Consider the following 18,715-nt stretch of genomic DNA (forward strand, 5'->3'; position numbering starts at 1 on the left):
TCCTGGGATCATGACCTGAGCCGAAGGCAGACACTTAACCGACTGAGCCACCCAGGTGCCCCAATAATTAACATTTATTTATCACTATATGCTAGGACATGTATGAGTTCTCAACACTTTATCTCACTTAACCCTCACAGGAACATTACAAGATGGATTTTATCTTCCTCTGTCAGATGAGGAGCTTGAGGTGTGGCTTTTGAGAGCCAAGATTAGGCAGCTAGTAAGCAAAGAGCTCAGTGTAGGGCCCACATCTGTCAGACACCTTGCTTTTTCTACATCTACAGGAGAAAGTGCTTCAACTAGTTGAGGCTTCCTGAGGAGCACATCTAAGATGCTGTCTCATGAAGAGACAGCTCAAGATCAAGGGAGTGTTTCTACTATGGCTTACACAAAGTAGGAATGCTTCATATCAATTTACCAAACTACATCTCTTGTCAACAGTTTTTAACTATGTTACTCTTTGAATCACGATTTACAAAGTGATTATGAGAGAGCAGCCATCAGAATGAAGCAACTCATTTACTCCACAATATGGGTCACACTGGATCATTACAGAAACCCCTCCAGTTTAACAATGCAAGGCTACGTTGAATTTGTACTCACCACTTGCAGTTTTTTCTTATCCCTAGTTGCATTACTGTGGACAGCCTCAATTGCCACATGGTGCTTCCAAGCTAATTCTTCCAAAGTCTTAGAATGAGCCTCATTTAATTGAGCTACCTCCCCTTCCAATCTATTTTGCAGGTTTTTCAGCTCCATCTCATAATATTCTTGCTGAGTTTTCTTTGCTTCATTTACTTTCTAAAATTAAAGCAAATAAAGATCAATAACTGTACCTGCTTTTTTCATTACTGATATTAGTATTTTGAATACTCAATAAATACATAAACTTGAATGAACTGAGCACTACGGGATTTACACTTTGGACATGAGATTACATCATTGGTGTTCTCAGAAAATGACAGGGTAGCACAGGCAAAATGAATACTTTTAACACAAGTGATAAAGTAGAGTATTATTAGGTTAGAACCAAGTGCAAGTTAGCACATCTGTGAGCTTACGAGAAAGGCTTCCTGTATGTCAAAGCTGTACACAAAATGGCTTACCAATTTACCCACTCAGATGATGTTATTCAATCTAATTTTATTGAGTGCCAGTTATATGCCTTTTAAGCAGCCCCAGTTTAATGATGGGAAAAAGGCAAAAGACAGTGGCAATATAATTTTATAAATTCTATGAAAGGAGTGTACATCATGTGTTGTAAGAGTATACAGTAAAGGAGTCTAACCTGGAACAGGTGGGAAAGGGTGTGTGTGTGTGTGTGTGTGTGTGTGTGAGAGAGAGAAAGAGAGAGAGGGAGAACCTGGATGGGGTGGGAAAGGATGTGTGTATGAGAGAGAGAGAGACACCCACACCCACCCATACATACATATATACATCAGGGAAAGCTTTCCAGAAGAAAAAACATGTGAGCTGCTGATGACACATTCTCTCATTTAATTCTCACAAGCCCATCAGGAAATGAGAGATGAGAATATTTCAAACCTAGATTTGATGTCAAAAGCCTGAATTCACAACCATTTCCAGCATTTTGAAAGATGAGCGGTAGTCTGCGGTGGTGAAGTTCAGGTAAGACAGGAAGACCATGCAGCTGAGCAGTATGGACAGAACAGAAGATACGAGGCTGACAGTGGTGAGGGATAAGGCTCAGCAGGAGGCAGGAGTCAAATGATGAGAAAGGGTCTTTTCTGCCAAGGACTCCGGATTTCATTATGATAGGAATGAGAAATCATTGCAATTACATAATTGACATATTTTTCACAACAATCACGTTGGCAGTAGGCTGGTGAGTTGACTGAGGCAGGGGGAGTGTTTAGGAAGTTGTAACTGAAATCCAGGCCACAATTACCTAAACCTAAATCTAGAATCTGTGAAAGGGTATGAAGACAGGGAGTAGAAAATCAATAGGACTTGGTAACAGATAAAAGCAGTCAATAATGACTGAAATTACCAAACTAGATGGACTTTAGTGCTACCGGTTGAAAAAAGGAGTAAGATTTGGGAGCGATCACTGAACAAGTTTTATGCTTCTAGAATGGATGAGCCTGTAGAATGAGGTGAAAATGCTGGGGAGCATCAAGGATAGGGAACAGATTGAAGAAGGAAGCTCTGAAATAAGACTTCAAGGCCGAGGAGACAGGAGGAAAACGTGCGAGAATGTGAAACACCAAAACAGAGACGCTGTAAATCGGAGAGGAGTTAAGTACCACAGTTGGACAAGATTCACCAAGTCCAGCAACCAGAATGTCACTGGAGGCTGGAACAAACATAGATTCTGTGGAGTGGTGCTAAGAGAAACCACACGACACTTGGGTAAGGAATAAATAGGAGGTGAGCAAGGGGCAAGGTTTTGAATATGCTTGGTTCTTGAGGGAAAGAAAAAGAAGTATCCAAAACTCCCACTCAGTATTGTGAATATCTGAAAAATTGCAATAAATATTTAGCAATTACTCTACAAGTGATAGGTCTGATTTGTTTAATCTAGAAATTCAATATGTTGGTGTATGAATTTTCAGATCTTGATGCTTGTTGTTCTTTTTAGTTTTATAGAAATTTCCTAGGTGTATATGCAATAATATATTTCATTAATACAAAAACATATACGATTAACCACAAATGTACATTCCACCGGAATAAAAGTTTATTCAGTTTCTGGTTGAAATAGGTTGAAATGTCTTAAGTTTCTACATTATAAATTGTTAGTAATATTCTGAACACATACACAATATGGGATAGTACAGCTATATACCATTTTTCCTCAAAAACAAAAACTTACTAGAATTAAGAGATAGACTGTTACCGTGAAGAAGTAAACACTTTAAATCAAATTTGAAAAAGATGAAAACTGAACTTTTTTTTCTTTTCCTTTCTTTGGTGGCGGGGAGAGAGGACAGGGATTCCACTGCTTTTTACCTTCTCCAGTTCCAAAATCTGCTGCTTCTGCTCTTCATCCAGACTCTGAGTTTTGCTTTGCAAAAAAGCTCTTTCTTCTTCAAGCTGAGATAATCTCTCATTGGCCCTTGATTTTTCTGATTCTAGATCTTTAATTGTAACCTCCTGGGTCATTTGAGTTGCTTGAAGCATTCCAATATGACCTATGCCCCCAAAAGAAAACCTTCACTTTAAAATCTATTGCATTGTGGTATAAAACAGTTTATATTTAATGACACAGTTGTACTTACTATCTGAGTCTGCATGTACAAATAGTACTTTGATTTCTTCAGAAATCTGTATAAAATAGAAATACCATGGGAATACTTATCCAAGTAGAATAATTTAAACTAGAAAGAAGTCCATTTTTCCCATATAATGTATTATTTGTTCCAGAAGTACAGGTCTGTGATTCAACAGTCTTACACATTTCATAGTGCTCACCATAGCACATACCCTCCCCAAGGGGGGGAAATCGGAGGGGGAAATGAACCATGAGAGACTATGGACTCTGAGAAACAAACTGAGGGTTCTAGAGGGGAGAGGGGTGGGGGGAATGGGTTAGTCTGGTGATGGGTATTAAAGAGGGCACGTATTGAATGGTGCACTGGGTGTTATACACAAACAATGAATCATGGAACACTACATCAAAAACTAATGATGTACAAAAACTAATGATGTAATGTATGGTGATTAACATAATAAAATAAAAAAAAAACATATGGTTAAAAAAAAAAGTTGAAAGAACCTAAAAAAAAAAAAAGAACTCCATTTTCATATCACCGATGTTGCCCCCAATACCCAGGAATCATTTTTTTTTTTTTTAAGATTTCCAACTAAACAAGTTGAAGGAGAAGCAACTCCTCAGGGATGTATATAATATCCTTGGGAGTAAAACAGAGGATGTACTGACTAGTACTATGGCACCAAAATGAGTACTCTGTTCTTTTCTAATCTCTTCTTTTTTCAAATTCTCATAAAAGACAAAGAAATCTGTATGTAGGCAGTAAATACGGCAGGCAGCTATTTGGCTGAAACTGAATTGTTTTAGACAAGAGATGTGATAAAGAACTAAGGTGGATTAAGAGACAGATAAGGACAGCGAGGTTATCAAAGAAAAACTAAATGACAACAACAAAAAAGGGAAGGGGCGATGAGAGAGAAAGAGAGATGAACAATGAGTATGAGAAAAAGGGTCTCAGAAAGCTTGTGTTAGGGCAGTGATTCTCAATGTGCTCTGGACCAGCAGACCTGGAGCCCTCACTGGGAATGAAGAACATCCCGGACCTACTGTCTCAGAAGCTCTGAAGCTGGAACCCAGCACCTGTGGTTGCACAAGCCCTTTGGGGTGATTTTCATACACATTAAAGTTGAAAAACTCCTACTTAGGGGAAAGGTTATATGGGATTCGCTGATGAGCCAATCAAATGACATCCTCAGAGAACGAGTTCAAATGGCTTTACCTGGCACAATAAACACTTGGGTATATGACATGGGTCACCACCTCCTCTATTATGGGCTATGAAATGAGCACATCAGCCATAGCAGGATGGGCAACTCAGCTTTAGTGTGTAAAATGACCCCTATTAATAAACCAAATGAAATGAAACATTGTAATTCACACAAAGTTCCAATATTTAAATACTTTAAAACATATGGGTTTTTTTAAATATATGTTTTTAAAGAACAAAAAACCTTTTAGAAAGAATGCTTCATTGTTCTTTTAGTGAATGATTTGCTATCTCTTAATTTTTCTATAAATATATATTCCTAAAAATAAGTTATCATTTGCTTATCTAACTTATGATTAAGAAGAAATTAGAGTCCTTTAACATGTTTAGAGTCTAAATAATTTTAAAGTATGAGAAGAAAAAGCAAATTTTGTCTTGAATTAACATTTTACTGTTGGTTTTAGCTGAGGAATATACCAAGAAATGTGGTCGCACATACTAGCTTTGAGGACAAGGTCTGAAGCTTGTTGTTGTAAATGTTCTCTGGCTGTGGCTAGCTCACTCTCCACTTCTTTGTGCTTGCTCAACAAGGCCATCTCTCCCTCCTTGGCATCATCAAGCTGTTTCTGAAGAACCTAAGAATGATCAAATAGCCATTATTAAAATGCAAGAATGATGCTGAGCTAATTAATTAGCTAAGCTAATGATGCTAATTCACTTAAATTACAAGCATCAACTTTCTCTTATTCAAAAGTCACAGTTAATAATACCTACTTTTAAATCTGTTTTGATAACACTTATAACTTATCTTCATAAATCGTATGACTCAATCATGAAAGACTATTCTACCCCTTCTAATCCACTCAATACTGCACAGATATTAAAAACAGCCTTGAAATTTTCTATGCCAATAAAACAAAATTTGTAGGGACTTCGTGACTTTTTTTTTCAAACATGTGCCATATGCCTATTTAATTCAGGTTTATAAAGCAATCAATTTTTTGTTCATTGTCTGGGCAGATCATTATTAATGAAGGTAAAGGAGAAAACAATATTTTAACTCTCCCAAGCCACTTGTGAAAAATATTAACATGTTATTTCAATAAAATCCTTTCATAATCAGTAAGATTTTAAGTTATCTTTATGGGCCTTTAATATCTGAAGTTAGAGTTGGAAATAATAACTACAGAGTAGTAAAAATTACCCCTTTATGGATTTTCTCACAAAGGAAAAGTAGGAGAAAGCAAAATGGAAAAAAAAAAGTTAAAGTAGTCTAATTGGAAAGAGAAAGACAAAACTGGGGGGAAAAATCTGTATGTTGAATGTGACATGCTTTACTTACCTGAACGCTGTTCTCTGCTGTAACAAGTGCTATCTGAAGCTTTTGGCATTTGTCACGAAGACTTCCAGCTTCATCCTGTACCATCTGTAACTCTGTCTTTAATTTTCCTATGGTTTTTCGTAAAATTGCTTCTTGTCCCTGAAATTCTTTTCTAAGATCAGCTTCCTTTTCTTTGCTAGCTTGTAGGCTTTCTGCTGTAAAAAGCTGTGACCTTTTCAAAGTATCAAGCTCATGCTCATAAAAGGACTGAGCTTTATTCAACTTGCCTTCATAATCCTCAATGAGCTTTTTCTGTTCAAGTCTTAGCTCTTCCAGTGTTTGGTTTAAAGTCTCCACCTCCATCCTGTGCAGCTCCTCTGCCTTCTCCTGCCCTTTACTGACCGAGGCGCTGTGATCCTGCTGTGACTTCAACAGCTCTTGGATCTCCCGTCTGTGAGCAGTTCGCAAATCTTCCAATGCCAAGCGTTTGTCTTTTTCGAACTGTACCTGGAGTTGTCCAAAACTCCGTAATCTTTCCTCAAATTTCCTTCTAATCTCTTCAACCTCTCTAGACATGGTTACTATGCGTTGGACATGCTGGGCTTCTGCACAGAGTTGCATGTCCTCAACTCTGTGCTTATAAGCTTCAAATTCTGTCAAAGCCTGCTGCTTCATTTTTATGTGATCTTCTAATGATGCTTCTAAAACCTGAATCTTTCTCTTAAGGTCTAACTCCTCTGTCACTTTGCTTTTATACTGCAGTATTTTTTCTCTTGTTTCTGCAAGAATCTGTTGGATTTCTTCTTCATGAGCATCTTTGAGGGCTTGGATTGCAGATTCATGCTCATCATTTTTAGTGTTTAAAGCATATATTACCTGCATGATTTTGAAAAAGGGAGAAGAAATTCAGCAAACCATGTTCTTTTCTTACTGGAAGTTAATTCTTTCATTTGGACTGATATTATTCAACACACATAATATTGGCTATGGTAAATACTAAATACTGAAGCTTCATGCATCGTTTTGGATTCATAGATTGATTTACTTAGCTAGTTTTACCTTAGTCCAACCTTAAAAGTTGCACCGGAAGACTTCACTACAAATCAAACAGTGAGGAGAAAAGAGACAAAGGAGGCCCCGTGGCCTAGAAGAAAGGAGTTTTCCATATGGCCCAGTCTAGCTTGGGGATGAGGGTCAGGAGAAAAGCCTCAGAGTAAGTATCTGCCCTACACAAGTGTCCCAGAGGAAGAGACGCTTTGCATCTAGGCCCTAACTCTTCCTAAAGGCCTCTTTCAACTGTTTAATGTCTGGTAGGTTCTAAATTTAGAGATTTTCTTTTCTAATTCCCCTATGGTCTGTTTTTAAGGCTAATCCTCTTATCTTCAAGTTCCTAGTCGTCTCCTTACAAAATCCAATTCATACTTTTCTGCTCACAAATCAAACACTGTAGTTTTACTCACTCCCTAATTTTTCCTGTCTCCAGGCAAGCCAGGTCCCTAGACCAGAGTGTCCTGGGTACAGGTCTTTATTTTCATTTTAGTCCTTGGATTTTAGTGATTCCATTAAGATTTCCCCGACCTTAATTCCAAATGACAACATAGTCCCTTTATAGTAATGCTCCCATTCTTGCATGTTCTTTGATACCCTCCATCATACCACTGTAGTCAAATAGTACAATATTCATGACTATTACTTAAGGCTTAGAGATGCACCCACTTTCTTCTGAAGTAAAAAGAAATGAACACTATACAATCCAACTATCCAGAAGCTAAAAATCAGTGTCCTGGAGCTTTGCTCATTTTAATGTGATCTTATTCTGGCTTTAGAAATGTTGGAGACTTACCCCACTGCAGAGGCTTCACTCTTTCCACACAGGGCCCTGTCTTCCAGAATCAATTCCCTACCATATATTCACTTGGTCTGCTCTATTTTGTGAGATGTAATCATAACAAAGGCGAAAAGACTGAGAGATGGCAAGACCCCATTATTCTTGCCAGCTACTTCTCCTGCTAGCTACCTCCAAAGGAAAATATGTGCAACAGAGGGAAATAAATGCTTATTTATAGTTTCTCTCTCTCTCTCTTTTTTTTTTTAAATAACTCTAATTCCAAATCTCAGGTTATGTCCCTAATGAGCTAGCAAAGATCCCCATGGAAGACTCCTTTCATTTACACATTTAAGCTTAAAGGTAGCTTATAACCCAAGAAAGTTGGTGGTCTCCTACAACCCTCCCCCAGGGTCATACCTGCCTAGCATGTGGATGCCCAGAAAAGGCTAAAAGAGGCACTAGGGAAAAACACACCAACCAGCTGGAAAGAAGTCCATTTGCTAGAGTGCTACAGGCCACAGGTCTCAGACCTTCCCAGGGCAGTCTGTGTGCATCCCTTATCTATCATATGAAGCACGTGGAAGGAAAAGAGATAATGCAAAGAGAAGGAATCCCTAGAGAAAAACAAGTCACACTTTCCTCATTTTATCCCAGGAAATGATCTTGAAAAGGACCACTCTTGGTGGGATTCCACATAACTGGGGATGAGACTCCCTCAGCCTACCACTCCCCCCTGCTTGTGTGCTCTGTTAAATGAATAAATAAAATCTTCTAAAAATATAATAAACTTCTTTTTAAAAAAGATTTATTTATTTATTTATTTATTTATAGAAAGTGAGAGAGAGAGTGAGAGCACAAGCAGGGAGGGAGGAAGAGGGAGAAGCAGGTTTCCTGCTGAGCAGGGAGCCCAATGCAGGGCACGATCCCAGGACCCCGGGATCATGACCTGAACCGGAGGCAGATGCTTAACTGACTGAGCCACCCAGGTGCCTCTAAATACTCTTCTCTTTTTTCTAATACTTCATTTCCTTGCAGTCTTTGAAGGGTCACCTCAAGTCCTGTATCCTTTAATAAGTCTTCCAAGACCACCCAAATCCATGGGAGTCTGTCTTTCTTTAAATCCAGTACCTCCATTTCCTTACCACCACTCAGTCCTGAAACTCAGTAAACGTTCAGTTGATTAAATTTGGGGGTCTTGACAACAGTGTCGGAAAGCTGTGCGAGTTATGTTAGAGAGCCTAGAAAAATAGCTGATGATATAAAAGCACAGTAGCATACAAAATGAAAGCATTAAGTTAAAAAGAATAGAATTTAAGTAAATAAAGCAGCTAACAAATAATAGGGAAATAGTATGGTGAAGAGCTCTATTTCACTTGATATTCTAATCCAGGGGTCAGCAAACTGGGACCTGCAGGCCCAATATGGCTGTTGCCTGTCTCTGTAAATAGTTTTATTGGAGCACAGCTATTCCCCTTTGCATATGGATAGCCTACAGTTGTTTTCCCACTACAACAGCAAAGTTGAGGAGTTGTAAAAAAGAGACCTTACTACTGACTCCTGTTCTGATGATATACACATGCCATCTTATCAGCCAAAAATAAAAAATATCTGAATTTGCAGTAGCTTTGTTTAGTCTCAAATAGTCCAGGGTTCCGACCACAACAACTCACACATTAAGAAAACCAATTATTTGATTCTGAAGCTATATTATATAAAAGAAATACAATATTCTACTGGCCATATAACAATATCTTCAGGACAACAATGTTAAAATAAAGTTTCTAAAAACTTAAAATGGAACAATAAAAGGATGCCAAGCATAATAACAAATTAATAGTGCTTTTATTTTATTTTTTTTAAAGATTTCATGTATTTATTTGAGAGAGAGAGGGAGAGCACAGAGGGAGAGTGAGAAGGAGAAGCAGGCTCCCTGCTGAGCAGGGAGCCCGATGTGGGGCTCGATCCCAGGACCAAGATCATGACACGAGCCGAAGGCAGACACTTAACCGATTGAGCCACCCAGGCGCCCCGATAGTGCTTTTATTTTTTTAAAAAGATTTTATTTATTTATTTGAAAGAGAGAGAACACAAGAGGGGGAGAGGGAGAAGCAAGCTTCCTGCTGAGCAGGGAGCCCAGTGCGGGGCTCGGTCCCAGGACCCTGGGATCATGACCTGAGCCAAAGGCAGACGCTTAAGTGACTGAGCCACCCAGGGGCCCCAATAGTGCTCTTAAATGACCATTTAAAATATACCACTATTTAATGATACTATTTTTAAATGAGAATGCTATATATGAATTTTCGAGTTAACATTAACAAGATGTAGTATCCTCTAACTGTTCACTTTTCTACATAATTACAAAGGTAACCATTTTAAAGTATCTTTCTCTGATTAATTACTATTTCTCAGACCAAAGAAACAGAAATGTTGTAGATTCTTTGAACACATAGAAGATATGACTTGAAGTAATAGAATTGATCCAAACTGGATTTTTGACCCTAGGTAAGATAACTTAATTTCTCCAAGCTTCAAGTTTCTCAAATATTAAATAGAGATATTTATTCTATTCTAGTGACATTGTTATAAGATCAATCTATCACTGACATTTAAAAAATGATGTTAAACAAAGATTTTTCAAAAAATATAAAGCACTATAAGATGGTAAACCGTTTTTATTAGTTGTATCATTTATGGACAGAATGAGACTAATTTTAGAAGAAACTTCAGTAAGTGATAATAATCACCCATAAAATTGGCTGTTATTTTCCACACAGGAAAAGGAAAGTCTCTAATGTCTCTAGACATTAAGAGCCACCTGCAGTTTTTCTGGAACTATGAACATTCAGAGAATGGGACAGTACAATCATTTCAGCAATTTCATGTAATTTCACAGTGCCATTTTATGCCAATAATGCATAATTTAACTATATATTCCATGATGAATAAGGAATAGTTAGAATTTTTACTTTTTCTATGAAGATTTTCAGATAATCTTACCCATGGATAAAATAAAAACAATTCTATGTCCTAGTTTTTAAAATGCTACTTAGGGAACAACAAATTGTTTCTGAAATAGTTCTCATTGTTGACTGCTATGGACCAAATTGTGTCCATCTCCCTCCCCGAACAAAATTCATCTATTGAAGCCTGAGCTGCCATTATGACGGTATTTGGAGATGGGGCCTTTGGGACATAATTAAATTTAGACAAGATTGTGAGGGTGGTGTCCTCATGATGGGATCAGTGCCTTCATAAGAGACACTGGAGAGCTTGCTTCCTTTCTCTTTCAGCCATGTGAAGATACAGTGGGAAGGTTTATGGTTCTTTGTCATGGCAGACTGAACTAATACATTGGCAATATATAAATATGTTCCCACTAAAATCTAACTCATTAGTAATAAAGTACTTTCATTGAAAAGTGTGTGTATATTAGCTTAAAATGTTAAGCTAAACTGTTGCATGTTATACCAACAGTTTTAACACTGTTAAAGTAACAGAATCATTGAATAAATGATGGTAAATTCATACAATGTAGTATCGTGAAGCCATTAAAATGCACATCTTATTTAGAAGAATATTTCATAATATAAGAAAAAGCCTGTAAGAGACCATAATGCTGTATCAATAAGATCCAATCTTATAGAGGGAAAAATGTGTGTATGTGTGTGCAGATACATATTAAAGGTATGTAAAGAAATAAACCAAATTTTAATTGGAGATATTCAGTATTTCTGAACCTTCAATAATGAATATATGTTACTATTACAGTTAGAAAACATTAAACCCTTTTAAAAGATTAACATTAATTATGCTAAAATAATAATCAATACTCAAAATGCTTTCATTTTAGAAAAACCTAACAATCAAACTGAAAGGGAAAATTAAAGAAACATTCATTAATTACCAACAGATACCCTGAAAATTTCCTTAAAAATCACCCACTGAAATAAAACATTTATAAAAGTCATTCTTAAATTTTTTAAAGAATATTGAATGTTAATCATTTTACTTACGAGAAAGAACATGTATTTTGAGAAAATTTTTATTTTTATTTTTTTAAGATTTTTTATTTATTTGACAGAGAGAGACACAGCGAGAGAGGGAACACAAGCAGGGGGAGTGGGAGAGGGAGAAGCAGGCTTCCCCGCAGAGCAGGGAGCCCGATGTGGGGCTCGATCCCAGGACCCCGGGATCATGACCTGAGCCGAAGACAGACGCTTAACGACTGAGCCACCCAGGCGCCCCTTGAGAAAATTTTTAAAAATCCAATTACCTAGTTAAAATTTGATAACATACTGGCAAATCTTTAACGGTCAATTCCTACTTCATTTATTCTTCCCTTCAGCAAAAATATATTGCACACCTGCTATGTGCCAAGACCTATAACTGGCACAGTAAACACAACTGTGAACTGAATGCACATACATGGTATTTGCTCTCATGCTGCTTGGTAGAGACAACCTTAAAGAAATATTTACTCCATTAGTCAAAGTAAAATTTCAGTAAGTTATACAAAGGAGAATACAAAATGAGTCTTTGCAAGGGGTGGGAGTGACAATGGTAATGTAGGAGTTTCCCCTTATTCTGAGTGAAATGCTTACTTTATCTTAACCAGGATCTCTTCATTTAGTGAGAATTTTAAGCGGGAAGCTATAGAGAGAGAATCCTGGGCCAAAGGCTCAGTAAGAGCAGAAGGCACAGAGATGGAAAAAGCACAGGACTCTGTGAAGGGAAAAATGGGTTCCAGAGCTGGAAGGGTAGACATGCTCACACTGCAGAGGTACTTGTAGCTGTTGGGCTGAATGGGATCCAGAGGGAAGAAACTACTGAGAAAGAGTGAAAAAGACTGAGGACCAGGCCTTGGACAGGTTCAGGGGTGGCAGGGAGGATGAGGACCCACAGACAGAGGCATCGTCCTGGAGAGATGAGGACCTTTAGACGAAGGACCAAGGTCTAAGAAGCAAGGGATGGACAGTAGATCTTGTCGAAGGCTGCACAGAAATCAAGAAAAATGAGGACTCAAAGCCCCTGCATTCAGAACCTAAATCTCAGAAGTAGGTCTTTGAGAGCACATTTGGTAGAATGGGGCGGGAAGAGCTGGAGGATAAGTGGCAAAAGTGGGTGAGTGGATGGTAAGTGAATGGAGGCAGTCCACTAGTAGAGAAAAAACTCCAAGAAATTGTGGGTAAGAGAAACAACTAGGGACAACTAGGAGGCAGCAGAATCCAGGGAGAGTGCTTTTTTTAAAAGAGGGACTGAAAATGTGAACCAGGAAGGGTCAACTATGGAACCGAAGTCATGGAGAAAGGCTAAGGTCAGGATTCCCCAACACAGGTGGAAAGACTGGTGTTGGCTCAGAGTAGGAAAAAGTCCTCCAAGAGAGCAAAGCTGAAGACTGAGGTTTTAGGTAGAGAGAGCGGGAAGATGGACAACTACTTTCCGATGGCTTCACACTCCTCCATAATTGGGAGATGAAATCATCCTCATAGAGCACAGGAGCCGTCAGCACCTTCTCCCCACTGGCCGTAGACAATGCTACTAATGTTACTAGTGAGGCCAGTCCCAGTCTTCCCAGTACGTCTCACTGAGGACAGACTCAGACACACAGCAACCGTGAGCAGATCCTCCTCCTCACTGCTCCTCCAAATGTTTTCCTGCCAGTCTCAATCTTGATTTTTTGCTTATTTGAAAATTCTGGAAACTTGTTCACTTTCCCTTTCTTATCAATGTCAGAGACAGAAAACGTACCAACAGGAGAGAGAGAGAGAGAGGAGGGAGGGAGAAAGGATTTACCCTCAAGTACATAAGCACTATATGAAGCACAAGGAAACTTATGAAGTAATAAAAGAGCAATCTCAGATTAATTGAAAAAAGATCCTGTACATTTTAAACGAACGAAGAATATGCTTTTATTATTAAACACTCAGTTCTTCTAACTGAGCTACTCACCAAAAAGCTACTTCGAGCCTTAAGAAAACTTCTCAAAAATAGTGGATTCTTGAACTCTGCCATGCAGCATCTATCCTATCTGTTCCAGAGCAGTAACACGGACCATTGCTCTATGCCACCGTTTATATTCAAAAGTACTCCCAGACCAGCTGTATAAGTAAAATTTTCACAAATTATCAAATATTACCGAAGAACTCTATGTGGCTTATTAGGGAATCTAATGTTTCTGTGAAATGGTTCATCTTTTGAAGCTGGCATATTATTAGCATACTTAGCTATATAAGGGCATGTTAATAAAATGTGTTTAAGACTTCTTCTCAGGATCTTGAGGTCACCTTCTCCCATGGACACTCTGATGTAACAACTACATATATGCAACTAACTCTGAAAATGACCTGAAGACTGGCAGAACAGACCTTCCACAACTAATCATAGAGAGGAAGCCACATCGAAAAGGGTAGGAGGGGCATAGGCGTGGCTGAGAACCAAACCCCTCTGTGAAACTAACCACAAACAGGAGGAACACCACAAGCACAAAGAAGCGAGAGGATCAGACCCCACACCAGGCACTCTAGGCACTAGGGACCCGTACTAGGAATACAAGTCCCTATAACACCTGGCTTTGAAAACCGATGAGCCTTAACTTTGGGAGTTTTAAAATTCAGTGAGCTAAGCGTGGCTCAGTTGGTTGAGCACTGACTCTTGGCTTTGACACAGATCATAATCTCGTGGTTATGGGATCAAGCCTTGCGTCAGGCTCTGCGCTCAGCACAGTCTGCTTCAGATTCTCTCTCCCTCTCCCTCCTGCTCTCTAATAAATGAATAAAATCTTAGAAAAAAGAAAAAAAAAATCAGCGGGCTTAACTCCAGGAGAGCTGAAGGGCAATAGGAAACTGGGTCCCCATCCTTAAAGAGCCAGTATAATAACTAACTCAACCAGAGACACAGCACCTATGCTATACATGAAGGTTTATTTACTAATCTCCGAACGGGCACTGGAGGGGCAGGGATGTTCAGATTTCTCCAGGAATAATAGTGCTGACAGGCACCATTTCTCTTCCCCTCCCCCAGCCTAGATAACTGACACTTGCTGGAGCCAGACTAACACTCTCCATTGATGTTGTTAGCACTGCGTTCCCTGGGAACCCACCTCAGCAGGCATCCTCCAAAGTAGCTTCTGCCCCATCACTCCCTACAAGCAGCCCTAGCAGGGACATGTGCCACCCTAAAGTTTTACTCCTACTCAGAGGAGAGGGGGAGATGGAACCCAGCACATCAGCATGTCTGCAGATCCAGCAGCTGAGCCTCTTAGCTGCCCACACAGGGAGCAAGCCCTGTTAACCTCTATGCCTGTAGTTATGGCAGAGAGGCTAACTGTAGATAAATAGCCTGACCCCAACCTCACCCACCAATGAGCTCTAGGCAACCTGAGAGAGGCCTTTCAACTGTGTGGGGACCAAACCCTGCCCAATATGCCCACAGTAGGAAAAGCAGGTCAGTGAAGCCATCTGGGCTGCAGGCAAACACGGCTCAGTCACAACAGTAGGGGACACACAGCCCACACAGGAGACACTCAGTGGAAAACCTCATTCTGGTACCAGCGGGTACTGCATTACAGGACACCACAGACCTCTTTTACACAAAGTCACTACTTTCAAGACCAGGAGACATAGCTGACCTCCCTAATACATAGAAACAAACACAGAGAGTTAAACAAAATGAGAAGACAGAGGAATACTTTCCAAATAAAAGAATGAGACAAAACCACAGTAAAAGAGCTAAGTGAAATGGAGATAGGCAATATGACTGATAAAGAATTCCAAGTAATGGTCATAAAGATACTCAGTGGACTTGAGAAAAGAGTGGAGGGTCTCAGTGAGAACTTCAACAAAGAGATAGAAAATATAAAAAGGAACCAGTCAGAGAAGAAGAATTAAGTAACTGAAAAAAATCACTGGAGAATGAACAGCAGACTAGAGGAAGCACAAGAACGGATCCACACTCTGGAAGACAGTGTATGGGAAGCAACCAAGTTGAAGAGCAAAAACAAAAAAAAAATAATAAAGAATGAAAACAGGTTAAAGCAACTCAGTGACAACATCAAGCATAGTAGCATTCACTTGACAGGAATCCCAAAAGGAGAAAAGAGAAAGAAAGGGGCAAAAAACTTATTTGAAGAAACAGTAGCTGAAAATTTCCCTAATCTGGGGAAGGAAACAGACATTCAGGTCCAGGAAGTACAGACAGTCCCTAACAAGATGAACCCAAGGAGGTCCACTCAAAGACACATAATAATTAAAATGGCAAGCTGTAATGATAGAGAGAGAATTTTAAAGCAATAAAAGATAACAATTACATACAAGAGAAACCCCATAAGGCTACCAGTTGATTTTTCAGCAGAAATTTTGCAGGCCAGGAAGGAGTAGGATATTCATTTGCAGGCCAGGAAGGAGTAGGATATTCAAAGTACTGAAAGAGAAAAACCTGCAACCAAGAATACTCTACCCAGCAAGGTTAAATGTAAATAGAGGAAATGCTCCAAAAGACACAGGGTGACTGAATGGATTAAAAAAAAAAAAAAAAGGACCCAGCTATATGCTGCCTACAAGAGACTTATTTCAGACCTGAAGAAACAAACAGACTAAAAGTGAAGGGATAGAAAAATGGAAGCAAAAAAACCCCAACACACAAAAAAACACAAAAGTCAGGGTGGTAATATTTGTATCCGACAAAATAGACTTTAAGACAAAGACTGTAAGCCAGAGACAAAGAGAGGCACTACATAATGATAAAGGGATCAATCTAACAAGAGGATATGACAACTGTAAATGTCTATGGACCCAAGATAGGAGCACCTAAATAGAAAACAACAGACATAAAAGGAGAAATTGACAGCAATAAAATAATAGTAAGGGATGGTATATTTACATCAATGGATAGATCATCTAGACAGAAAATCAATAAGGAAACAGTGCTTTAAATGATACATTACACCAGATGGACCTAACAGATACATACAGAACTTTCCATACCCAAACAGCAGAATACACATTCTTTTCAAGTGTGCATGGAATATTCTCCACGTTAGGCAACAAAACAAGCTTCAATAAATTTAAGAAGACTGAAATCATATCAAGCATCTTTTCCAACCACAAAAGTATGAAACTAGAAATCAATTACCCAAAACAAAACAAAACAAAACCAAAAAAAACCTGGAAAGAACACAGACACATGAAGGCTAAACAACATGCTACTAAACAACCAATGGGTCAACCAACAAATCAAAGAGGAGACCAAAAATACACGGAAACAGATGAAAATGAAAACACAATGGTCCAAAATCTTTGGGATGCAGCAAAAGCAGTTCTAAGAAGTTCTAACATAAACTTGAGGCCTACCTCAAGAAACAAATCTCAAATAAATAACCTAACCTTACACCTGAGGTAGCAAGAAAAAGAAGAAAAACAAAGCCCAAAGGTAGTAGAAAGTAGGGAAATAATAAAGATTAGATCAGAAATAAATGAAATAGAGACTAAAAAAACAATTGAAAAGATCAATGAAACCAAGAGCCAGTTCTTCAAAAAGATCAACAAAATTGATAAACCCGTGGCCAGCCTCATCAAGAAAAAAAGATAAATAGATAAATAAATAGATACAAAACAGGAAACTGACAGCACAGAAATACAAAGGATGGTAAAAGAATATTATAAAAAAAACTATATGCCAAGAAATTGGACAATCTAGAAGAAATAGATAAATTCCTAGAAACATACAATCTTCTGAAACCAAATCAGGAAAAAATAGAAAATCTGAACAGACCAATTACTTTTAACAAAATTGACTTGGTAATTAAAAAATTCCCAACAAACAAAAGTCCAGGACCAAATGGCTTCAGAGGTAAATTCTACCAAACGTTTACGGAAGAGTTAATACCTTTCTTCTCAAACTATTCCAAAAAAATAGAAAAGGACAGAAGAGTTCCAAATTTATTCTAAGAAGACTGCATTATTCTGATAGCAACACCAGACAGACACTACAAAAGAAGAGAACTACAGGCTAATATCTCTGATGAACACAGATACAAATATCCTCAAGAAAGTATTAGCAAATCAAATTCAACAATACACTAAAAAAAAAAAAAAATCATACACCATGATCAAGTGGAATTTATTCCAGGGATGTAAGAGTGGTTCAGTATTTGCAAAATCAATGTTATATATCATATTAACATGAAGAAGGATAAAAATCTCAATAGATGCATCTCAACTGATGCAGAAAAAGCATTTAACAAAATTTAACACCCATTCATGATTTAAAAAAAAAAAAACAAACTCTCAACAAACCAGGCTTAGAGGGAATATACCTCAATAGAATAAAGGCCACATATGACATCTACAGCTAACATCATACTCAGTGGTGAAAAACTGAAAACTTTTCCTCCAAGATCAGTAACAAGACATGGATGTCCACTCTCACTGCTTTTATTCAACATAGTACTAGAAGCCCTAGTCACAGCAATCAGATGAGAAAAAGAACTAAAAGGAATCCCAAATGATAAGGAAGAAATAAAACTGTCACTATCTGCAGATGACATACTATATATAGAAAGCCCTAGAGACTCCACCAAAAACTTATTAGAACAAATATATGCATTCAGTAAAGTTGTCAGCTCCAAAATTAATACACAAAAATCTGTTGCATTTCTACATACTAAAAATGAAATAGCTGAAACAGAAATTAAGAAAAGAAGCCCATTTACAATTGTGCCAACAAGAATAAAATATCTAGGAATAAATTTAACCAAGGAGGTAAAAGACCTATACTCTGAAAACTGTAAGACACTGATGAATAGAAATGAAGATGATACAAATGGGAAGGTATACTATGCTCACAGACTGGAAGATTATCATTAAAATGTCCATCGTACCCAAAACAATCCACAGATTCAATGCAACCCCTATCAAAATACCAGTAAGTATTTTCACAGAATCAGAACAAATACTACTAAAATTTGTAAAGAACAACAAAAGATCCCAAATAGCCGGGGCAATCTTGAGAATGAAGAACAAAGTTGGAGGTATCACAATCCCAGATTTCATGATACACTCAAAGCTACAATAATCAAACTAGTATGATACTGGCACAAAAACAGACACACAGAATAATGGTACA

The 18,715-nt window shown here is 38.1% G+C and overlaps 1 protein-coding gene across 2 annotated transcripts in view; it reads right to left on the reverse strand.

Annotated features, from left to right (window-relative positions):
* FAM184A (family with sequence similarity 184 member A) overlaps positions 1 to 18,715 on the reverse strand; it is a 102,903-nt gene that overhangs the window by 51,712 nt on the left and 32,476 nt on the right. For both annotated transcript variants that reach the window (XM_081828882.1, XM_081828883.1), the window contains exons 2-5: positions 5,788 to 6,642; positions 4,945 to 5,080; positions 2,977 to 3,158; positions 607 to 804 (exon numbers count right to left, since the gene is read on the reverse strand). In XM_081828882.1, the coding sequence (XP_081685008.1) occupies positions 607 to 804; positions 2,977 to 3,158; positions 4,945 to 5,080; positions 5,788 to 6,642 (1,371 nt within the window). The remainder of the gene's footprint in view (positions 1 to 606; positions 805 to 2,976; positions 3,159 to 4,944; positions 5,081 to 5,787; positions 6,643 to 18,715) is intronic.

Source organism: Leptonychotes weddellii, chromosome 8 (assembly GCF_054177405.1).
Source record: "Leptonychotes weddellii isolate Sample4059 chromosome 8, ASM5417740v2, whole genome shotgun sequence".
Taxonomy (NCBI): Eukaryota; Metazoa; Chordata; class Mammalia; order Carnivora; family Phocidae; genus Leptonychotes; species Leptonychotes weddellii.